We start from the raw sequence: 24615 nt of genomic DNA, 5'->3' as shown, positions 1-24615 counted from the left end.
ACAATGAGAATCTGTTCTGTGGTGGTTTGTTCAAATGTGTGTAAATTTAAATTTTGCATTGCCAAAGATCAACACACTTAATGTTCAATAAAATACAATCTCAAAGTATTTCAGGTTGAAATTAGACTCAGTTCACAGGAAAATAGATTTAATCACATGACACTATATAATAGACATACAAGTACACGCCAAAAGAAAATTAATCGAACACAAAATTGTCTTTCAAGTACAAAATGAAAAAATAAATTTTTTAAGCAATGGTAAACAAATGAAGGAATGACAATATTCAAGTCTCAAAATCAACCTATTTCCCGTTTGTCAAATATGACTGTAAACTCATCATTCTACGTGTGAAAAGTGTTTTTACTTCCGTTTAATCAACACGGTCTACCGGTCGTGACGAGCAGATGCCAGTTTCACATTCTGCTGTCTTCCACCGCGCGTTTCCTCACAAGTCATCTGGCCCTCGCAGGGCTGAAGCACTGCAGTACGGTGTCGAATAGGTTCCTGAGGAGCCGGGGGGCCCGCTCGCACACTCCCTTCACCAGGGTGAGCGTGAGGGCCAGGATGACGCGCTGCTGGGGAAGATGCTCCAGGCCCACGCCCATCCTCATCGCTCTGTCCACCTCCCACCAAAGGTGATCTTTCCACTGCTGCGAAGCACAAATGAACAAAGGGATCAATTGGTACATGAAGTTTTCAATTCATTTATGTAAAAATTGTAATTGAATGACCTTAATCCAGCTAATCTCAGTATATAAACATTGCTCTATTACAGAAATCTAATGTGTACTTCCTTTGGCAAAAGCAATACAGTCAATAAGCACTTTTCTTTTGGGTGGCAAAAATAGATTGCATATCTTGCCCACCGAAGTAGCGAGTACATCTGTGAGGTAAATGTGTTCTTGTAATACTAAACATGGAATACCTAACAATAAAATGAATACAATATAATGTAAAGCAGTGATTCTTAACCATAGGGCCGCGGCCCATGATTGGGCCGCGAGCGCCACCTAGAGGGCCGCGAAAAACGTTCAGTTTTGCACCTGTGGGCCGCGAGGGCCTCGGGACTGCATAGGTTATCAATTGAAGACACCAGAGATATCACTGTTATCCATGAGACACTCAGTTACGATACAGCTTCCCACCACCAGGTGGCGGTAATGCGTCAGTCAGTTGTTTAACAAGCTGCAATAAGCAGAAGAAGACACTCAGCTAGCCGCTAGCCTGTAGCGAAAGTTATGGATAAGTTATTAAAAAGAAAAAATGAAGACGACAGTAGTGCCATACCCCCCAAAAGTCTAAATGTGTGCGCAAGTACAACCCTGACTTTCTTAAGTTTCTTAAGCTTTGTGAACGGAGGCAACGAGGCAGAGCCGAGTGCTCAGTGTGTGGAATGTGGGCTAATGCTATCAAACGAAGCACTGGAGCCTTCAAAAATAAAGCGACGCGTAGCGACGAAACATCCAACGCTTGTGGGAAAGTCTGTTGGCTTCTTGTTGTGTATGCAGGTTTACATACACATGATAATAAATGTCTTTGTGATCATCACATTGTATCATCTCATTTATTTAACAAGGGTTTTGCCTGTTCAACACCGGCGTCCTCCATCCCCTCCCCTTCCGTTCCTACGGCTTGTTTGCGCAAATACGTCACAAAACATGTCCGTGTTTGGTATCCCAGCATGCCCAAAATCCTCATCTTTGCAAAGAAATCATCGATTTTCTTTCATTTCTTATGGTTTCTCCACAAAAGGAGCCCACACACACACTGTCCAAAGTCGCCATAACCGCTGCAAGTCGTATCTTGCAGCATTTCGACGGAAAAAGACACATTACAGACCCGACAACGTGCTAGCGGATGTTACCATGGAGCTACTGCCTTCAGAAAACGCTAGTACTTATAGTACAAACCTTATCCTCCTCTTCCATAAGCCGTCAACCAACGTTTGCGTAACTGAGCTATTCTCATTCTCGTTCGTGCGCTCGGTCGCAGCCATTAAGCACAGCAAGTCCGCTACTCACACACCATGTCTTCGACCATATATACATCGTTTTTGCAATTTGTAAAGGCTAAAAATAAAAGGAAAATAATATAATATCACAATATAAAGGGAGAAACACCTTTAGTGTGTCAGAATATCATGTGGTTACCATGTGTCCATTTGGGTCTCCAAATGTCCTTTTAGAGCTCCGCCTGGATCTCTTCATGGAAGAAACTCTGTAGAATGGTCATACTTTGTCCAATCTTCTTCAAATTTGAGGCAGTTGTTCACTGATAGTGTAGTTGCAGCCCTATACTGTCCTTTACCTGTACAGATACAGCCACCGGCAGTTATTTATACTGAAAGATACTTTTTTATTTTATGCGGACAAAAATCTTAAATTTGTACTGACTCCAAAGGCCCACTGCTCTGTTTCTGTATGACCTACAGGTTGTCTGACACTTTTGATGCATATAGTCAGAGTGGGCCCCGGGACACTTTGTACTTGAAAAGTTGGGCCCCGAGGTCAAAAAGGTTAAGAACCCCTGCTCTAAGACACTGACCGCTCCACTTTCTGTCCGTTATTTGGTGCCGAGCAGGCAGCGCTCAGTGGATTTGTATTGGTGTGTCAGCTCAAAACAGCTGCTTGTTGACGAGAGTGGGGACACCGAACCAAACCCTAAATGTGTCCTAAACCAAAACAATGAGCTTAAAGAGGCTTAAACGTTCTGCAGAGCTGCAAAGTAAAGTGATGAATCTTTGTATCCGCCTCTCTGGAGGCTTAATTCTCACAATGAGGAACAAACATCTGTAGTCCTCTCATTCAATATAAATATAAAAGAAACATTCCTACACTACAATTTCTCTGTCAAATAACAGTAAAGTGCTGGCAGCAGAGACGCCAGCAATGTACTGTAATTCTACAGTATTCATACCGTGAAATGACTTAACAGCATATTACTGTAAAATTATAATGCAGTGTATTTCTGTATTTTTTTCAATTTCTGTATTTTTTTCTGTATTTTTTACGTCATTTTGAGACATAAATAACCTTATTATGAAATGACCACATGGTCAAGTATATTTTTGTATACTGCTGTGACTTCAATAAATGAAAAGTACTGAGTGTTTTCTCTTTTTTTGTTCAGAACTTAAAAGCAAAATGAATACAACAGTCTCAAGTGAACTTATAGAAAGGAAAAAGTATATGGTCCTGGCCAAGGGGACAGCAGAACGTAATATAAATCAAAAACAGCTGATAAATGCATTTTACAGGACAGGTGGCAACATTAAGGCCCATCATGATGATTTAGTCTGAATCTACTGCATGTTGATCATATGGCCGACATAACCTCACTGATAATTATATCATTGTTTATAGCAACTGAGGTTAGCTTTAGTTTAGAGCAGTGGTCCCCAACCACCGGTACCGGGCCGCACAGGAAGAATAAATATTATATTATTTCCGTTTTATTGATTATCAGAGTCTGAAGGAAGTTTTATTTTGAAAAATGACCGGATTCTCTCGCAATTTCATCCGCCTGTGCCTCTTGACATGTCAAGACGCTTTGTCTCGGTCACAACTCTGCTGGTGTTTTGGATTAAAATCGAGGCTGAATATCCTGAGATCGCCACTAAAGCACTGAAAACCCTGCTTCCATTTCCAACATCCTCTTTGTGAAGCGGGATGTTCTGCAGTGACAGCAATCAAAACAAAATGGCGGAGTAGAGTGGACATCAAGAACAGACTTCGGGTGTCATTGTCTCCCATTACCCCCAGATGGGGTAATGGGAGACTAATGGGAGGGCTGCCACCGATTCAGCAATGTTAAAAGGATCATTTGTGGAGTTACTTGCAACAGCTTAAACTTTTGTTGTGACTTGTTGCATGTATGATTTTAAATATCTGCAAAGCAACAGACAAAATAATTTTTTTTAATATACAGTGTTGTATCATTACTGCTAATGGGTCATAATGTGTGGAGTTTTGTGAAAACTGCCATGGAAAACATGCTCAACACTGGACTAGCAAATAGTGAATTCATAGAATAGAACAGAATAGAATAGAATGCTGGATGGAACTGGAACACAGCTGAGTTCTGGGATTAGAATGTTGAGGTGTCATCTTGTGGATGAAGCCCAGTGCTCCACAGAGGACAGCTGGACAGCTCTGAGGGAAGCCACAGGCAAAACCACTCCTCAAAATTTCTTGTAAAGTATTTTATTTTATTTTATATGACTGGTCAGACTCCCTGTTGAGGTGAAGGTCTGTCATCTGGCAAATTGGCAGATGAACTTGCAAGCTTTTCAACCTCACTTCAGGCTTCCGGTGTGTCCGATGTCGGCTGCTGGGGTCAGATACCCTCACCAAACTCCTGTCGTGTAAACCAGGAGCATATCTGACCTGTAACTTTGGATTCAGAATAGACTTTGACTGCTACCACTTTTCATAATTTGGCTCACGATGTTTGGTGCCACTATTATAATTGAAGGATTACCAAATCCCTCCTTGAATATCAAATTGTTAGCATTGATTATTTACTGAGAGTAAAGTACAGTAAAACTTAGAGAGCTTTGCTTAGAGGAGGGATATTTTGAAATATAGTATTTATAATCATACAGTTGTAAAATAATGAACTAACTGTGTAAAATGTTGGCATTTACTCTAACCTCCTATTAGGACAGTGTTTTCATGCTGTCATTCACTCACTCTCTGTGCTTTCTCTCCTCACAAGTTTCTATGGATCATTGTTATATCTGGACACTGGTCTTGCCTCTAACGTAGTTGTGACACATGCAAGAGTAACTTCCCTGGTTGCCCTGATCGTGACAGTGAGCGTGTACTGTCGGGGAGAGGCAGTCACGTATCTCCTGAGTGAGAGTCCTGAACGGTGACATGTCGCTGTGTTGGGCTGCTGTTTCAGTAGTATCAAACAAGGGGATGGCCAGTCTTCAAATCATGTGCCAACATGCGTTTGGGTACTTCCGGTGTCCGATGTACAATGATGGGGTAATATACTCTCACCAAACTCCTGTCGTGTGAACCAGCAGCATATCTGACCTGTAGCATTGGATTCAGAATAGACTTTGTCCGTCAGCACTTTTCGTAATTTGGCTTAGTATGTTTGGTGCCACTATAATAATTTAAGGATTACCAAATCCCTCCTTGAATATCAAATTGTTAGCATTGATTATTTACTGAGGGTCAAGTACAGTAAAACGTATAGAGCTTTGCTCAGAGGAGTGATATTTTGAAATAATTAATTTACAACTGTATGACTATAAATACTATAACTACCGGTATGTAAAGTTTGAGGATTTACTCTAACTTCCTACATTAGGACAGTCTTTGTATGCTCTTATTCACTCCCTCATCTCTCTGACTCTCGCTCTCTGGCTCCTACTCTATCAGCTGACAGTGGGCGATTTCGCCACGGCCTCCCTCAGCCAATCATATATTTCCTGTCAAACTTTAAAGACCTGTTCTCTTCTGTGCAGTCAGCTGTCATTTCAGTACGAACCGATGTGACCCTCCTCCCCATTCATCATTACATCTGGTGTTCAAGGTTTCTTCCACTGAGGGCAGTCCCACTCCACATGCCATCATCTATCTTCAACCTGCCCCTACTGTCTTCAACAACTCTACCAGTGTCGACTCTCCAAAATTTTAACTTTACTTTGCACAATTTAATAAATGTATTTGTTCACTGTAAATTAAGTTTCTCCTGATTTAACAAGCTGTGTCTCCCTGTATAAGTGTGTCAATGATCTCCCGGTGGCTTCAGTTCTATTTGTTTTGTTTTTTGTGATGTATGTTATTTTATTTCAAACTAATTTGCAATCATAAGAAGCGTGGTCTTTGTTGGTGAAATGTTTCTCACATACAAACAATTACTTATCGTAAAAAATCTTCAAATATATAGTAGAGTAAAATGTTTTCGGTGCGTTTTCTAGAAACTACAGGTCTGATGAGGAAAGTGGGAACAGGTGTGTAGGTGGGAGGGGCTGTCATGTGACCAGGACTGGCAGGTCTGGGGAGTGAGCAGGGGCTGGAGAGAAGGACAGAGAGCCAGGACGGGCAAAACCACCAACCCACTAGAAAGTCTCTGACCTCCCTCGAACTTCTCAGACAGTTTAAGTCAGGGGTGCCGCCACGTCATTTTATGTGGCCCACGAATCCACCAGAATTTATTTTCTTTTGATTTAAAAAAAATTAAATAAAAAGTTAGATTTGATAATAAAAATATCCCCATCGTCGAAATCATGAGATCGAAAGTCGAAGTTATGAGATAGAAAGGCATAATGATGAGCTACTTAAACACACAGTCACAGAAGCAGCTCTTTGGCTGCTTACTGTACACTTGCAAATATTATTGTGAGTATATTGATGACTACTTTAAACGTGGCTTTACAACACATGAAACACTTCACGTGGGATTGTGCAAACGCACCCTTGAAAGGATTTTAAGCTTTGAACAAAGTTATTATAATTACTTGTGTTTGCTATTTTCTTTAATAGTTTGATCTTTGATAGAGTAATCTGGGTTTCTTAACCCTAAATTAAAAGGATTTAAGTTATAATAACAGAAATGTGCTGAAATATAGTTTTACATTTATATAACTGCATGTACAATATTTTAACATTTGAATAAACAATCAAATGCAGAGACAGTTATTTACCAATCTGTTGGGAGTAGTTACATTTACACCGTCTTACATTTACAACCGGCCCTTTGAGGCCGACCGTGATGCTGATGTGGCCCGGAGTGAAGATGAGCTTGACACCCCTGCTCTAAGTGCATGTTTAATTTTTTCAAGACTTAAAAAAAACATCACATCCTTAAGCCAGGCATATATGGCTCTTTTCTTATTAAATGGCTCACTTCTCCCTTTGGTCGTATCTTGAATGCCCAAACTATTAGGCGTAGTTATCACTTATATTAACATAATCACAACCAAAAGAAAAATAATAATCACAAAACAGTTGATGTGCTTTACTGTAACGTCAAGTCGTAATAAATACTTCTCAGTCTCAACTATTATCCAAATAACTATGATAAAGCCACATTTTTTGCTGACAGTATAGCTTTCCCATCATGATCTGCTTCACTGAATATCTAACAACATACAGAGATATATATTCTAGATCATGTATCAACTGCTGACAAACCCCTTGAATGAATAAGAGCGGATGTTTACTTTTGCAGTGGTGGAATCTAACTAATTAATTAACTATATTTCAAAGCTTTAGTTATAGTTACTTTGCAAAGTTAGATTGTTGATAACAACATAAGGTAGGTTAGAATATATTATTACAGATAGTAAATATAGTAGCGGTGTATTAGATCTGGATTATTCTTCCACCCCTGGACTTCAGTAAGTTAAGTGACACAATGTCACACTTTTAATGGAATATCTAACGTGTGACTTATTATCTCCAACTAATGGCCTATAGTGCCAGTAAGCTGTTGTGCTGAAACATGTTGGTTAGATCAGTGATTCTTAACCATAGGGCCGCGGCCCATGATTGGGCCGCGAGCGCCACCTAGAGGCCCGCGAAAAACGTTCAGTTTTGCACCTGTGGGCCGCGAGGGCCGCGGGACTGCATAGGTTATCAATTGAAGACACCAGAGATATCACTGTTATCCATGAGACACTCAGTTACGATACAGCTTCCCACCACCAGGTGGCGGTAATGCGTCAGTCAGTTGTTTAACAAGCTGCAATAAGCAGAAGAAGACACTCAGCTAGCCGCTAGCCTGTAGCGAAAGTTATGGATAAGTTATTAAAAAGAAAAAATGAAGACGACAGTAGTGCCATACCCCCCAAAAGTCTAAATGTGTGCGCAAGTACAACCCTGACTTTCTTAAGTTTCTTAAGCTTTGTGAACGGAGGCAACGAGGCAGAGCCGAGTGCTCAGTGTGTGGAATGTGGGCTAATGCTATCAAACGAAGCACTGGAGCCTTCAAAAATAAAGCGACACGTAGCGACGAAACATCCAACGCTCGTGGGAAAGTCTGTTGGGCTTCTTGTTGTGTATGCAGGTTTACATACACATGATAATAAATGTCTTTGTGATCATCACATTGTATCATCTCATTTATTTAACAAGGGTTTTGCCTGTTCAACACCGGCGTCCTCCATCCCCTCCCCTTCCGTTCCAACGGCTTGTTTGCGCAAATACGTCACAAAACATGTCCGTGTTTGGTATCCCAGCATGCCCAAAATCCTCATCTTTGCAAAGAAATCATAGATTTTCTTTCATTTCTTATGGTTTCTCCACAAAAGGAGCCCAAACACACACTGTCCAAAGTCGCTATAACCGCTGCAAGTCGTATCTTGCAGCATTTCGACGGAAAAAGACACATTACAGACCCGACAACGTGCTAGCGGATGTTACCATGGAGCTACTGCCTTCAGGAAACGCTAGTACTTATAGTACAAACCTTATCCTCCTCTTCCATAAGCCGTCAACCAACGTTTGCGTAACTGAGCTATTCTCATTCGTGCGCAGCCATTAAGCACAGCAAGTCCGCTACTCACACACCATGTCTTCGACCATATATACATCGTTTTTGCAATTTGTAAAGGCTAAAAATAAAAGGAAAATAATATAATATCACAATATAAAGGGAGAAACACCTTTAGTGTGTCAGAATATCATGTGGTTACCATGTGTCCATTTGGGTCTCCAAATGTCCTTTTAGAGCTCCGCCTGGATCTCTTCATGGAAGAAACTCTGTAGAATGGTCATACTTTGTCCAATCTTCTTCAAATTTGAGGCAATTGTTCACTGATAGTGTAGTTGCAGCCCTATACTGTCCTTTACCTGTACAGATACAGCCACCGGCAGTTATTTATACTGAAAGATACTTTTTTATTTTATGCGGACAAAAATCTTAAATTTGTACTGACTCCAAAGGCCCACTGCTCTGTTTCTGTATGACCTACAGGTTGTCTGACACTTTTGATGCATATAGTCAGAGTGGGCCCCGGGACACTTTGTACTTGAAAAGTTGGGCCCCGAGGTCAAAAAGGTTAAGAACCCCTGATGTAAAGCATAACGTTCATCATTTAGGGTTTCCCATGGTGTTTTACAGTGGACATGGGTCCTCACCTATCCTCAAACAGAAACCACCAAACTAAGTACTTTTAACTAGTTATGAAAAAGTCTCAATGTATTTCTGATGACTCTATATGACCGACATAACCAAACGAGACCATCAGAGACAACATTGTCTGTTTCTTTGTAGATATTCTTAAAGCTTGTCATCATTACCACCGAGATCACATTAAATCAATCAACAATGACCCAACACTGCTGGAGACCCAGGCCGTATTGTTGGCCCCGCTGGAGGGAAGGGAGGCCCCCGGAGAACCAGAACCACCACCGAGCACCAGGATCTCTTTAGAGAACCTCTCATTTTACTGCAGCACGGTCTGACGCCACCAAAACCAACACACAATCAAAGTCCCTTGTAGTAGCTTTCAGTATTTAACACAGCTCAGGCTGTGTATTTAGTGACTGTGGCTAATGGATCACAAGATAATAAGTCAGTACCTGGGTGGCTTACTGCCTCAGCTAAACTTGATTCAAAGTGGAAACCACGGACAAATTCAATAACTGTTAAATTGCAAGTTACAAAATGTGGATGTGGTGATCTCCTGTGGATTATATTATTACTGTACACGGTAGTTGTGTCTCTAACTTTGACTCAGATCATCTATAGTCCTATCTATTACAGACAATGACCGTCACAACATCAACACCTCCCGAGCTCAGCGTAGACTCACCTCAGAGGGGGAGGCCGATATGTTCCTGCTGAGGTTCTGCATAGCCTCAGCTACAACATTGTGTTGAAGCTGTTCGGCGATTCCTCGCAGCCCTTCTGCCAGCTGCTGAATTTCTGCTGTCTCTGCACGGTTCCCTGCAGGAAAACAAGACGGTCCAAACATCAGTGCACAAATCACAAATTAACCCTATTTCAATATTCTGGACAACAATATCACACATTTGACCTCTTTAGCCCACATAACTTGATGATATGGGGTTAAAAGTAGTATGCAGTGATCAAGTGAGAGGTGTATGAATGTGGATCTGAGTTTGCCTCAACAGAGACAGCAATTACATGAAATGGTTGAACAGCTGTCACTTCCTGCTTTCACACAAGTTGTTTCATAACTCGGACTGTGCTAAAGTGGAAAACTTCTACATTATACGAGATCACTGGTGTGTTAAACCACATGTTTTTGACTCATCCAGCAAAAAAAGCTTACATTTTGCTTTCAGCAATAAGACCCACAAACAAGCCTCAAAGATAAACAGTTGATATACTGTCTGTGGTGTGCTACTATGACAGACTCTATAATGTCACCTGTATATGAGCAGAGTACAGTTTAAAGTTAGTGATCCAGGTACTCACTGGGCCACTGCAGTTCCACTGAAGCAGGGGTGCCCAATACGTTGATCGCGATCGACCGCGGAGGTAGTGTGGGTAGATCGCATGCCATTCAAAAGAAGTGAGATGTCCGCATGGCATTTGCCACTTGATTTTCTAACATACGGGTCAACCGCGCGAGCTACTGCAAAACTCCGGCGAGCTAATTAGTTAGCCTTACAATTTATTTCTACTAAAGAAGCTAAAGCTGTAGCGCCATGATTTGGGAAACGTCCAAAACCTGGCGTCAGAACTGGAGACGCAACGGAAGGCGTGTGCGTAACGTGACAGTGCGCGCTACACAGAGCAGATTGACAGAGTTTCAGTCAGAGTTTGACAAGCGCTTCCGAGACTTTGCTTTACTCGAGCCAGTTGCAACACTTATGTGCTGCACATTTCGGGAAGATATTAAGGTTGAGTCACTCTCATCAAAAATTGCAACGCTGTTTCACCTGAACTCGTCTGGAGTGGAGGATGAGATGTTGACACTGCAAGCTGACATTCAGCTGAAGTCCAGGGCTCACGGACAGTTTCCTCACAGAGGAAAAGTACCCAAACATGAGGACATGTGATACCTTCTTGACTGCATTATTCGGCTCGACTCATTTATGTGAGTCAGCCTTTTCCCACATGAAGAACATTAAGTCCATACACCGTTCCACCACGACTGATGATCATATGACGTCTGCTTGAGGCGGATACCAGCAGCTGTACGGACTATGCAACTCTGGCCAATCCATTCAGTGCAAGTCATCAGAGTAAGGTGATGACCAAAAATGTACAGAATTGTATTGTGCCATAAGGGTTCATGCAGTTATGCAAGGTACGCCAACATATATTGTAAATATAAAGTGTACTCAGTATATATAGATATTCAGCATTTTTAATGTAGGTGGATCATTTTGACTTGGTCATTTTAAAAGTAGCTCACAAGCCGAAAAAGTGTGGGCACCCCTGCTAAGGCTCAACATCACCTAGAGCAGCTGTGATGATGCTGCTGCACATGTGACCATCGGTTTCGAGGTCTCCATCGTCTGGTCTGGGGCCGTTGAGGTTGATGTCCCGGGTCAGATTAAAGTCATTTTCCAGGGAGAGGAGCTCCTTCCCGTACTCTGAAGTTCCACAGTCAGCTTGGAGGAAGGACAGAATGACCAGGGCAACGTCTTGCCCACTGGTGAGATCCCCCAGGTCATCCATCGATAATCCCACTCGGGTCTAAAAACCAGAATAGGAGGTTAACGCTAGCAATGTTCACCGACGTGATGAAACAAACTCACGCAAAGTCAGCTAAACCACTCACAAAGTTAGGTTTTATAAAAGAGGGCCGCGCTTAACGTTAGAGGACTACCATTAGTATGAACAAACATGTAACGTTATAGCATTAAGTATCAGCATCAACTATAAACCACAACTACTAAGCTAATAAATAATTTGAAAGTCTGACGTCGGGTAAACTGGCCAAAAGTCAAAGCTAATGCTAACTTAAGTTATCAATGCTACATTAGCTAGCATTAGTTAAATGTCGATAATAAAGTTAACGTAACTTAAAGCATTAGTAAAACCGGAGATTTGTTTGTTAGTGTGGATAATTTCACTCACATTCGTTTCTTATGCCGGGCTGCTTCAGCTTTTTAAATTCCTACTAATAGTTGATTTGCTAGTGATGCACCATCGAGCACCGTACTGTTGCGTGAGCTGCACGAGAACAAACAGCACATCTTCCAATTGTGTTGTATAATCAGAGTTTGGGGGCGGGGTGGACCATGAATGCCTCATGGTGCCTTCATGTACAGTCGGAAATTCACTGCACACAAAACAGAAACTCCACAAGATCAGACAACCAAAGAAAAGAAGTAATAAGCTGGAACAGAAACATAAAATGAAAATAGACTTCCTTGAAGTACCAAGACATATGAAATAACGATTCCAGTGTGTTTTTTAGGATTCTTTATATTACTGATGGTTACTTAATGTCACTTATATGTAACCTGTCGTAAAACACCTTAATTACTGCAGGTACGATGGAATACAAAGATCAAGCAAATGACTGTATTGTCAAAAACAAGTGTAACAAACCTGCGGAGGTACTGCAGGGGGTCCGCAAAATGTTTGGTTAACTAGCCTATTAAAAAAAAAAAAATCTCTAAACCTGAATCGTTCTATTATTTGAATAGTTCAGTATTGAATGAAAGATAGCAGGTATCTTTATGCATGGCAGTGGTAATAGGCCACTAATTTTTCATTTCCACATTTAAAATGAAAACATCAATTTGAATAGCTTGCATGATTATCATGCAATTAACAGACAATGTTAGTGCTACTGTTAATGCTTAGTATTGAATGCACAACAAAGAGGTATACACGGTACTATGCCCATATATTATAAAACACAATTTTATACAATATATATATATATATATATATATATATATAGTCGGGGGTCCCTGCTCCATCTCTTTATCAGTTTGGCCTGAAAAACATTGAAGACCCCTGCAGTAGGCTAGCTCATAGCTCCTTCCTAAGTCCACCCCTAGCCTCAGTCACACAGTTGTCTGCAGCTCTAGATAAGAGCCAGTGGAAAGTCCCTGTGTGGCTCTGTCCAACAGCCTTTATTTAATGTGCTTTTCGGATTACATAGTACAAGAGTTAAGAGTAGCAAAGATAACAACTAACAAAAAAAGGAAAGCCATCTGATAAAATGCTTAAAACTTTTTATTTACAGTTAAAAAAAGAAAAAGAAGAACATTTGTCTGCAGCAGTTACACCTCGCCTCTGCCAGAAAATCACTTGTTTGAGTGAGTCAGAGAAGTCCTTTAAAAACACACAAACCACAGCTCTACATCACTCTGAAGATTTATAGGAAGATTCAATCCAGTTATCAGTTCCCTCGAAATCTTTGCTGTATAGTCGGTCCTCTCCTTGAGACATTTTTTACCACAGCCTGGTTGCAGAAGGACTCGCATATCATCCGAGCAAAGGACAGGCGTGTGGGCGTCATGACGTCCCATCAGACTCCATATCCCGAGCAGCCAAAGCTCATGGACCGCACAGTCCTCCCACCGACGAGCCTCTTTCCAGCTCTGGGTAGGGACCCCATCTTAGCAGGTTTCAGCCCGGGACACAGGTGCTGCTTGGGTGACAAAGCTGCCTGACGAGCCTCCTGGAGCTCTCTGTGGAGAAAATGGAAATAAGTAAATGCTTTTAACCGGCATCAGCATTCAAGTCTTCAGACTGACTGAATGATTAAGAAAACCGAACTGGCGATGCATGTTAAATTATCCCTCATGCTTTCCCTCTTACTTTTCAAGCATGGCCGTCCTGAACTTCTCTACATTGAGCTCTCTGCGAAGCTCAGCAGCCACCCTCCCAGTCCTATCCTCCCGCAAGACCGTGTGCTTGCAAAGCTCCCTGGCAGACGGACGCTTCGTCAGGTCTGGATCCAGCAACAACTGACTCAAAGAAAAAAGGCATTTTTGACAAGCTATACTAGTGGCAAAGTGTTTTTGTCACAGGTATCAGCTCAAAAACAACAGAAACAAGAGCACCTGAAGTAGGCCTCTGAAGGGAGGCGATAGCTCCTTCGGCAGTTTGGGGAGCTTCCCCTCTCTGAGGCTGTGCCACTCATTTCCATTTTGAGGCAGAGGAGGAGCACCGGCCGCCAGCAGAATTGTCAGGCCCAGAGCAAAGATGTCTGCCTTTGGCAGGTGGCTGTACTCCTAGAAAGCAGAGAGACAACGCAAATACAGCTGGACCTCTGAATTTGAGATTGTTTTCTTTAAAAGTACAGTGTGTAGGATTTGGCTGCATCTAGCGGTGAGGTTGCAGATTACAACCGGCTGAAGCTTCTCCTGTGTGCCAAGCGTGTAGAAGAACAACGGCGGTCGATGCACAAACGTGAGTGGCCCTACCTATAGCAGATTCTTATTTTCAGTTGGTTATACAGAAACATTTTATTCCATTTCTGCCAACAGATCCCCCTAAAATGCTACACACTGGCCCTTTAACCTACAGTGAGGTGCAATTAACTCAGAAGTCAGGCCTACTTTTTTCCTTCAACACTAATTGCTTTGCAACATCTTCACCTCAAGCAGGACCTCTCTGGCCAGAAAGCGGCTGTCCCCTTCCTCAACCCGAGGACTGCTGCTCGATGTCACATGACCCAGATCCCCTGCAGAAAACAAGACTCAGACTTGAGCGGAGACAACGATGTAAGGTAGAAATGTATCCAACATTAAAACACAGTACCAATTTTGTAAATGACTCCTGCTGAAGTGCTTCTCTCATCTTCCTCCTCACTCTCCCCTTCACCCGCTGCACTTGTGCTGGGACGCTGGCAAATGAATATATTACCTGCAAAAGGGATGCAACGAGAAAGGTTTTTAGGCACAAGAGACTTCAGGTTTAGACGGGACATTACAAGAATTACATGGGGAACCGCCCAATGACACTTACTTGGCTTGATGTCCAGGTGCACGAGGCCTGAGCTGTGGATGTATTTTAGCCCCATCGACACTTGTAAGAGCAGATCTCTCAGCTCGGCCTCTGCAAATAGCTCACCCTGCTCCTCCTTTGTCACAATGACATCACTGAGGCTTCCACCTGTCACCCAGACATCGACAGTATCAAAACCACATAGTTCAATCTAGTTCACCTAAAAATATTTAGAATTTCATTTCATTTAAGTCGACCTAAACTGTGCTTTTGGTGGTTAGGGGAAACTTACCATCACAGTATTCATTCTGAATAATCATGTGATCGTCTTCGGCCCATGCCGAATAATAGCGAACAACATGTGGGTGGTGCCCAAGAACAGCATGCGCATACACTTCCTTTAGGGCCAGCTGCCTGAGAGGACATGAAAAATGGTCAGATAAATGTGGATCAATTCAGGAACAACATTTTTTTACTGAAATGAACTGTTCCGTCTCTGGCACAGAGCGACATGCTGCTGACTCACTCATCGGCAGAACCTGCCAGGGGTTGGCGAGAGCGCTTTATGGCGTACAAGCAGCCATCCAGCCTCTTCACACACTTGTACACGGTCCCAAACTCTCCCACACCAATGAACTCCAGCTCCAGGAACTCACTCTCATAGCGCGACAGCATGAAGGCTTGGACAGCTCGCCTCTGCCAGATAAACAGACGGAGGAGGGCCTTGTGGTAAAAATCAAACACATTTCAAAAAGAAGGAACACGCGTCAGTCTTGAGTGGGGTTTTCTTTGCGTCACCAAATATGGTAGCACTTCCTTGAGAAAAAGAGTATGACGGAACTTTTTTTTCTTTGGAGATTCCTTCGAGAAATCCCGGAAGTAGAATTGGTAATTTTGGACAAAAAAGTGAGGAGGCAGGCGACGATGAATAAGGCTGATGATGAAATCATATCGGAAGCATCTGAGAGGGAGGGTTACATCCAGCACTGATAAAAATAGTTTTACCTTTGGTGGGAGAAAAGCTTCATCATCCTCCTCAGATGAGATTAGGCTGTGTTTCAACCTGAAATATAAAAATAGTCTTGAAGAATTAAAATTACTTTTTAAATTTCACCGTCTTGCGAATCTACCAACCAATGACGACATTCAAATGTTTGCTGTAAGAAAATGGCTCTTATTTTGACACCTACTCATTTCTGTTGGGCAAGATATTCTAAAATACACATTTGGGCAACTTCCCACACATTATCATCCCATCCCCATCTGTGAGTAAAAATGTTGGGCACGTATTGGCTCCTACAATGCCCTTACAGATCTACAGTAAAGCGTGGAGCCTAGTTACCTGCGTCCATAATCCCCATCATTATCACTCCTACAACGGTTCTTCCACTGCTGCTCGCTGTTCCTGCGGACAGTGTCAGGGGTGAAAGGATTCACATTGACGGCAGGTGCCTGGACGAGGTTAGCAGCAGCTGAGGCGAAACGCAGGATCCGCTGAGGACGGCTTATCTTGGTGCTGGAGCAAGGCTGGGACGACTTCGATAGCAGGCTCTACTGGGGGGGGGGGAGACAAACGCAATTCCTCCCACTGAAGTTAAAGTGGTTTGGACCACAGGGGCACACCAAGGACTCTCAATCTGAATTACTTCCTACCTTGGGTGTGCTGGGAGAGTCACAGAGCCTCAGTTTACTCCAGGAGGCGTAAGGTATTGGGCTGGTGCACTGTAAAGGGGAACACAGGGTGTTGCTTCTACTGCGGTGGCGTTGCACCCTGGGCGTCCTGCACGCAGAGCCGGGACTGTGGATCATGGGACTTCGGATCCTGGGACTTTGGATCCTGAAGGCGCAGTCATCGGAGCTGTTGTCACTGCTACTCCCCTCCTCTCCACAGCTAGTGAAGTCCAGCTGCTGGCTGATCTCGTCAGACAATGTCGCCATGCTTGGGGCCTGAGTTTCAGCAAAAGTTTCCCATAAAATGATTAATCCAACATTTGCCTGCTTTTATAGAGCAAAAATGGCACTTTAAAATGTTGGATTTATGTTAATTAAAGTCTCTTCAGCAAGATGAGAGCAAACAAATGACAGTCAATCTCTAAAAACAGTAGGCTTACATATATCCAGTATGATAAAAGGTAATTTTTACTTGCACAACATAAGTCCCATAAATGTATCAAGAAGTCAAAATTACTACTTTTTAATTCTTCCAACCAAATCATGTAATTTAGGGCAATTGAAAAGCAGAATCCCAGTCAAGCCATGATGCCATTTTCAAGCTCAACAGGTGCGTCACGTACTGGTCATTAACGCACACATCAATATGTAATTTAAGTTGAGTAACAATGTGTGTTCATCATGAATACTCACCAACAAGTCACATCCCCTCACGACCACCATCACCACGCTTGAATTTAGCGCCTTGTATGTAAATTACTTCCTGTTTAAGTAATCTACGCTGCCAGTTTAACGCAATCTAGCTCTCTGATTGGCTGAATTGTTCATACACCACACACCTGACTATAACATGGCTGTTAATTGCGTAGACAATTTAACACGGCGTTATGATAAAACTATATGGAAATCTAACTCCACAAAGCATATGGATGCCTATGCATATCATGTAATTACAACTTAAAATTCACATTGTAGATCAAACTAAACTCGATCAGATTAAAGTATCGTGAAGGATTATGTCATGAATAAAACAGGCACACTACGGCTGAATGTCCATAAGAATGTGAATTCCCCTCACAGCCCATAAACCACATTAGGTCACTGGATGAAATAGTAATAAAGACACGTGGGCGGAAGTCAGTGACGTCATCAAAACAGTGAGACAGGCGGAGGAAAAACAGCCCATCAGTGGATGTGACACGCTTACAAATACATAGCAAACAACCCAGCGAGCAGCAGCAAATGATGATCCGGCTCCAGCATCTTGTGTAGTCTACTCGATTCAACTGGACGGACACGTTTTTTGATATTTTTCTCTCCCTTCCCGAGTCCTCAGAGGCAGCAGCACCATGGTGAAGCAGTCGGACCGAGCCCCGCTGCTGGACTGGGAGGAGATCCCACCGCCCGATCCGAACCAGGCGGCCCAGCAGCAGCCGCCGCCGCCCAGGGAGGGGGTCGCACCGAAAAGTTCGCAGCCAGCCGGGCGGTACGCACCGACGGGCACCGCGGCTCGCACTGGGTGGAGCACCGCGGCCGCCACCATCACACGCAGCCCGACGAGCGGTGGAAAAGCTGCGGTTGTCAGCGGGAACGGAAGCCCGGGCCGTCCGTGGACAGAGCCTCTCGGTACATATCGTCATGTTCCCTTCCCCGGCCTCTCCGCGAGGGATCAGTGGGAGGAAAAAGACCAGATCGTGGCTGTGTTTGTGGTTACCTTTGATACAAGATCAGGTAAGCAAATCAGACTGTAGCAAGGGATCTCTCATCTCCCATGTGTATTAGTGTCATCTGTGGACTAGATAACTCAAATTAATATTATCTTGGAATGTCTGATGTTCTTTAGTGCGTTATACTGAGTCATGGGGGTGTATGTTGCAATCACTCCAGGTGGGGTTGTCAAACATTTCAAATGTCAAGACCCTAATAAATAGCTTCAATTCAGTTAGTTGGTACCCAAGCTGGTATGGAAGGACAACCATCCCATTAGAACAAGACCAGGATGTCAGTGCTTCAGCGTCACACATGGAAATGTTAAGTGGACAGAGAGTAAAAGTAGCTGAGTCAGAGCTTTCTTACTGCCCCTGACCTTTTGCTGCTACATGACTGAAATACAGAATTAGAGGAAGTCGCCGGGATGAAAGAAGCCAGAATGGAAAGTAACTTGATGGTGTGTGTCTGTGTGTGTGTGTGTGTGTGCGTGTGTGTGTGTGTGTGTGTGTGTGTGTGTGTGTGTGTGTGTGTGTGTGTGTGTGTGTGTGTGTGTGTGTGTGTGTGTGTGTGTGTGTAAATTACAGGGAATATGGTGGAGTGGTGCCTGCCTCACGACATCAACCTAGATGGAGTTGAATTCAAGTCAATTGCCAGCGGTTCCCATCGGATCACCAGTGACTTTATGTATGTACTCCCAGTCTCCCCACTGCTCGCCCCCACCAATCATGAAGCATGAAACCCACTCCATAGAGGAACACGTGTGTGTGTGTTCGATCTGTCCGTGTGCAATGTGTCACTCTGTGTTCACTCCTGCTCTTTGTTTGGCCTGCGGATAGATATTTCCGTAAAGGGTGTTACTTTGGGCTGGCCTGCTTCGCAAACATGCCTGTGGAGAGTGAGCTGGAGCGAGGAGCGAGGATGAAGTCAGTGGGCATTCTGTCTCCCTCCTACACTCTGCTGTACCGCTACATGCACTTTCTGGAGAACCAAGTCAGGTGAGACGCGCTGTGTCATTTCATCTTACATCGGCACCTTTTTGTGTTCTGTTTACAACCAAATACAAGTGGACCTGAATTAATGTGAACGGAGTCTGGTATTCAAATTATTTTATTGATGGACCGTGTGTTACCTTCAATGATCCCACAATGCAATTTAGGAACAAGGGACGGTTCACTGACCGAGCACCATCTGTAATCTTGAACTATCCTAAATAGTGTCTTGATCCACACAGACCTCCATTGACGTTGTGTAACGAATATCAAACTACATTGCTTTAGTAATTGCCTTTAAACCTGCGTGAGCTGAGTGTTCATGGTCGAGCGACATCGGCAGATAATGAATACGCACTCGAGCTAGCTTAGTCTGCTCAGTTCTACATTTTCCAAAAGGCTTGGATGACTCGTACATGACATTCTTCCTCTCTCCTCTCCATCTTCTCTTCTCCCGGTCATTGCCTTGTAGACTCCAGCTGAAGTGTCCGGGCCAGTACTCTCCGCTGGAGGCCTTCTACGAGGATAAGAAGGCCGTCCTTCCCCCGACAGCAAATGGTCTGGTCACCGCTTGCCCGACCTGGAGTGTTACCACCATCAACCGCTGTATGCACCCAGAAATGAAGGTGCGAAAGCAGCAGAGCACGTTGTTTGCACAGCAACAACAACAACAACAACAAAACATATTTGTCTTTCTTTCTTCTCCCTGCAGATCACCCACCCAGCTGGCTGCATGTCCCAGTTCATCCAGTTTTTCGGGGAGCAGATAATGGTGCTGTGGAAGTTTGCAATGCTGAGGAAACGGATCCTCATCTTCTCCCCTCCACCCATAGGTGTGGTCTGCTACAGGGGTGAGAAGCTCTAATGCACATGTCAACACACACTTTATGCAAACAGGTCCGGGTGTAATATATGTACAAATGTTCCGTGTCATTTTCTATTTCCCTGGAGATCCTTCACTCCCTATGTTCTCGTTCTTCCCCGCAGTGTATTGCTGTTGCTGCCTGGCCAATGTCTCTTTACCTGGAGTTGGTGTCTCCGTGCCTGAATTACGGCCGTTCTTCTACGTCAACATAGCCGACATCACTGCCCTGGAAACAGAGCTGTCATACGTGGCCTGTGAGTGAAGCTTTCGCTGCATGTAAATGGCTGATTGACCGCTATCTGTAATATATGGAAATGACTCCTTATGTACGAGCGTGGCTTTTTAAAAAAAAAATTTAAATGATGGCATTCATTTATTAAGGCACCACAGAGAAGATTTTCGAGGACAAGAAGGAGCTGTACGACGTCTACATCGATAACCAGAATGTGAAAACGCACAGAAGCCATTTGCAGCCGCTGCTTCGACTGAATGCTGCCGATAAGGAGAAGTACAGGAAGCTGAGTGAACAGAGGTACATTACACACTGTCAAATACTGTATATCGTAACTGATTTTCAAATGTGATACATGCATCAATGTTTGACAGTTGTCTGTTCAAATTAGGCTGCAAAATGAACGTGGACACTCATAATGGGTAAATACTAGCCAGTGAGGGGCGAAATTACTTTTCACATATAATGATAGATGATGGCTTTTTATTTCCAGGCAGATGCTGCTCTACTCTCAGGAGGTGGATGGAGACTGCACGTCAAATGAAGAGGATCTTTTCATTCTGTGAGTCCTTGACAAGTGTATTCACAGCTGCTTGTGTGCTTGAGTCCTAATCACAGGCAGTATGTTTTAAGGAGAGTCGTTCAATTATATTGTTTTTTTCATTTTAATGTGATGCGGAGGACCACTGCGTGACGCACTTGTCTTTAAATCCCGTCCCAGGTTCTTCATGGAGCTCAATAACCGCATCTTCCAGACCCTGTCGGACGTAGCAGGGAGCACCGATCCCACCCTCACCGCTGAGCACGTGAGGGCCATGGGGCTGGATCCCCAGGGCGATCGATCCTTCCTGGTGCACCTGCTGGATGTGTACGGGATTGACGTCACACTGGCCATAGACAGCCTCTGCTGTACCTGAGCCCCCCCCCCCGTCAACTTGGGGAAACACTCGGAACGGCACTGGATATTTGTGCCTTCAAGGCCCACTCACACCAAGACAACGTAGACACTGCCTCCACCCTGGGACCTCCATCTGTCGCCTGCTGTCCCCTCCCGGGTGTCTGTTTTCCCTCTTTTGTGTGTCTCATCTCACCTGTGGAGACTGTTTCCAAACAGTGTGGTTGATGAGGGCAGTTGGTGCACTGCTCCACGGGGGCTGATAAACACTTGCCTCGTAGACGGTGCCACTTGGCAGCTGCGTGGTCTTGCAGCCATTCACATCTTCCGTCGCTCAGTGCTGTTGTTTTTTTTTGTCAGAGATACTAGTTTGCTTGTGTGCTCTTGTTTTACTTTGATTCCAGCTGAAGTGGCCAGGGCTGGAGGTCTTGATTGGGTCTGGTCATTGCTGCAGGATGATTTGGTCGTTCTTCACTGCACCCCTCACAATGAAGAAGTCAGTGAAAACATCTGTACGACGCAGCTTTGGGGTCTGAAGAAAAAGATGAATGTTGTGTGGGTGCGGTTGAACTGCTGCAAATGAATTTGTGTGCTGCAAATAGATTTTATTGAAGATTCTAGCCGTCATAATGTGCAACAAATTCATCCTGATGTAATAACATATTTCGATGATTATATTTAGTTAATCGAATGCTCTTTGACTACTTTATTTACCTTTTCAAAAAGTAAGCAATAGAAGCCTGTTAGTTGAAACCAGCCCTCTTCATGTAAATGCCTTTTTCTAGTTTTCACTATTTCTTTCACAACGGAAAGTGAGCGGGGAGGATGTTTTGCAAAAGAGTGTGATATCCTCTTTTTATAATGGATAATATAATTATCATAATTAATATGAAGCTGAGAATGAGGAGAGAAAAGCTGTCAAATACTTTGTTCACATTTCATGCACCTTCAGCACGAGGTCGACCTGACGACGCGTCTCTGTGTTTGATCAGTCTCATGGAGGCGTTCTGGGAACTTCCTGTTACATGTTTTACCCTGAACTCAATGAATGTGACTCTATTCCACTAACTCATCATGAATGCTGCACCATGTCCACCACTGGAATAGTTCCTGATGCACACAGTGATCATGCTTAACTGTACCTTTTTTACGCTATGTTGATGACTAACCGTCTGAGCCAGCAAGTGGTGTGAAGGCGCTTTGTGTGCTGTCATTGTTCTTTTTTTGTACTCTAACCAGAGGCTAGTTCATCAACGGCAGCCAATATATGTTGTGATCGTGTTGAGGGAAGAGTCCTCGTTGGAGCCGCTTGTGGTTTACTCGTTGATCAGCTTCAGAGAGATCCTCTTTGCGTGTCTGTGTCCCTGACAAAGATCTCTTTGTGTTTTTGGAGATCTGGTGTTGGTCCCAGTGAAGGATGGGCGGGAGCTTTAAGAGCCCCCCCCCCCCCCCCCCCCCCCAAGTCTGTTTTAGCTGAGGTTTTTTTTTTCTGTCTTTTCATCACAGTCCTATTGAGGGAATCTAGCTCCTGATGAACTGCGTCTTTTGGATTGTCCTGGCAGATTGGTTGATTTAATCCATCACGTTGCCAATCAGAGTCATAATTTGTTCCATGTTGGAACACGCGGAGCTGATGTCTCGTATAAATTTGGAGTAGTGGTTATCCGCCTTCTCGTGAACCCCCTGAAACAAGCTAAAACACCAAGTCGTTTTTTTTTTTTTAAACATGTACATGAATCTACAAATATCCATTTTTTAAATTCCTTATCACATTCCTTATGTTGACAACCGCTGTGCTTTTGACTTAAACCCCAAAGAGGTTTTCTGGGTGGGTTACCAAAATGGAAAAAGTGCACCAAGTGTTGTATTTGAAAGCGCTTTGTTGTTTGAACGGGGCCTGAAGGAAATGTGATTCTCTCAAACTTACACGGAAGTGACCGACTCATTGCTGACGGCACTTCTGAATGACCTCACCGGCCGGGTCCAGTTAAACCTGTTGACTCTTGACTGGTCTATTTACTTGTCAGCGGACGTAATACTCTTGCCGCTGACAGTGTTTGCTTTCAGGCGTCTGTTAAATGTGACATGACATGTACCGCTGTATAAAAAGGCCTTCTTTGGGGGAGTCGTTCACAGATGTGTACCAGCATTGGCTAAAAGAGTCGTTTGTACAGCGCGTCACTCTACCGAATGTCAAAGACAGCGAAAGTATTGCACACATGCAGCAACACATCCAAGTCGTGTAACTGTTTCCTCTTTGATTGTATTCACAGAATAACAAAATGTCTTCACCTTTACTAATGTGAAACACTGTAAGAGATGTCAATAATGTACACATGAACTCAATAGCATGAGCAATTGTTCATTTCACTGTACTGCCATTGTAAAACAATTAAACATCGATACAGTTTAGGTGTTACCTAATCCTCTGCTTCTTACTATGCTCCTGTTTCCTTCATAATCCTGCTCCAGCTACACCTCTCCTCAGGATCACTGCTGTCATCGCTTTCCAAGACACACAACCACTTTCAGGATGACCCGATCGTCTTGCAGCTAATATTTAGATCATTTTAACAGTAAAAATATCAATACAACAGTGTAAAATATTACAAATAAGTCATTTGCATTCAAAATACTTTTACTTTTGTAAAAGTATAAGCAAATGTACTTGCATTATTAAAAGTGGAAGTACTTACCATGCAAACAAAACTTGTTAGAATATACTTTAGGATGAAATAGTTATTGGGGCTTTAACATGTTAAGCAGCATTTTACTGTTGTAGATGTGTTGATGGAGCCAATTTTAACTACCGGTACTTTATTTACCGCTTCATTAAAAGGGCCTTCCACGGATACCATTAAAGTACAAGTTCCTCTAAAATTGTACTTATTCAGTCACTGCCATTCCCCGACCAGGATTTTCAACCACAAAACCAGGAGCCTCTTTGTTTTCCTGAACAAATAAGATAAGGTCTGGGATACAGCCACTTGCTTAATCCTGGAGATTTGCTGTCTACACCATCTGTCAGATCACACCCAGCCTCACCAAGGAGTCTGCCACACTCCTGGTCTAACATCTTTTGCAACACATTCGGAATGCTGCAGCATCCCTACATTCGTTCTATCTATACCTCAAGCATATCTATAATCTTATCTCTGTTCTTTGCACTCTGTCCATCGCCTCTACTTTGCCCCCCCCCCAGCTCTATATCTCCAGCCGACACCTGCACTCTTTATTTAAACCAGGCATTCGCTAAATGCTTACATACGAATGTCAAACTCATAGGAAACAAACAACTTTGTGTTGAAGTGGACAGAAATATTTTTTTATTGACCAAGTTCAAATGTATAGGGAATAGTAAACAGTCATTTTGTAAGACAACCGTTACACGGGTTCCTGG

General features: G+C 43.3%; 3 protein-coding genes across 3 annotated transcripts; 1 reads left to right on the top strand and 2 right to left on the bottom strand.

Annotated features, from left to right (window-relative positions):
• Positions 1-141: 141 nt before the first annotated feature.
• Positions 142-12112, bottom strand: bida (BH3 interacting domain death agonist). Its single transcript, XM_079275024.1, has 4 exons — positions 12022-12112; positions 11397-11637; positions 9779-9912; positions 142-653 (listed from the first exon to the last, which is right to left on the bottom strand). Exons 2-4 carry the CDS (start codon positions 11617-11619, stop codon positions 456-458), a joined length of 555 nt encoding a protein of 184 aa, XP_079131150.1. The 5' UTR covers positions 11620-11637; positions 12022-12112; the 3' UTR covers positions 142-455.
• A 1317-nt stretch (positions 12113-13429) lies between these two features.
• On the bottom strand, positions 13430-16800 carry wee2 (WEE2 oocyte meiosis inhibiting kinase; the record flags this gene model as incomplete). The annotated part of the gene is made up of 11 exons (XM_079265235.1): positions 16507-16800; positions 16196-16404; positions 15859-15916; positions 15380-15549; positions 15146-15267; positions 14875-15021; positions 14668-14772; positions 14505-14590; positions 13968-14138; positions 13723-13871; positions 13430-13592 (listed from the first exon to the last, which is right to left on the bottom strand). The coding sequence occupies exons 1-11, from the start codon at positions 16789-16791 to the stop codon at positions 13430-13432; spliced, it is 1665 nt and encodes a 554-aa protein (XP_079121361.1). The 5' UTR covers positions 16792-16800.
• A 1055-nt stretch (positions 16801-17855) lies between these two features.
• On the top strand, positions 17856-23576 carry dennd11 (DENN domain containing 11). Its single transcript, XM_079266215.1, has 9 exons — positions 17856-18255; positions 18819-18918; positions 19071-19229; positions 19696-19849; positions 19936-20074; positions 20211-20342; positions 20470-20620; positions 20814-20882; positions 21042-23576. The coding sequence occupies exons 1-9, from the start codon at positions 17874-17876 to the stop codon at positions 21235-21237; spliced, it is 1482 nt and encodes a 493-aa protein (XP_079122341.1). The 5' UTR covers positions 17856-17873; the 3' UTR covers positions 21238-23576.
• The last annotated feature ends 1039 nt before the right edge of the window (positions 23577-24615 follow it).

The sequence above is a fragment of the Melanostigma gelatinosum genome (genome assembly GCF_949748355.1).
Source record: "Melanostigma gelatinosum genome assembly, chromosome: 1".
NCBI lineage: Eukaryota > Metazoa > Chordata > Actinopteri > Perciformes > Zoarcidae > Melanostigma > Melanostigma gelatinosum.
The sequence above is the reverse complement of the archived record's forward strand: the minus strand, read 5'-3'. Positions and strand labels throughout refer to the sequence as shown.

Excerpts from the sequence above, each read along its gene's own strand:
- bida (XM_079275024.1), bottom strand. The coding sequence starts at position 11,619 with ATGGATGACCTGGGGGATCTCACCAGTGGGCAAGACGTTGCCCTGGTC. Across the intron at positions 9,913-11,396 it reads CATCATCACAGCTGCTCTAG|GGAACCGTGCAGAGACAGCA; the intron begins GTGATGTTGAGC and ends GTTTTCCTGCAG. Across the intron at positions 654-9,778 it reads TATCGGCCTCCCCCTCTGAG|CAGTGGAAAGATCACCTTTG; the intron begins GTGAGTCTACGC and ends TGTGCTTCGCAG.
- dennd11 (XM_079266215.1), top strand. The coding sequence starts at position 17,874 with ATGGTGAAGCAGTCGGACCGAGCCCCGCTGCTGGACTGGGAGGAGATC. Across the intron at positions 20,621-20,813 it reads AGGAAGCTGAGTGAACAGAG|GCAGATGCTGCTCTACTCTC; the intron begins GTACATTACACA and ends TTTTATTTCCAG. Across the intron at positions 20,883-21,041 it reads GAAGAGGATCTTTTCATTCT|GTTCTTCATGGAGCTCAATA; the intron begins GTGAGTCCTTGA and ends ATCCCGTCCCAG.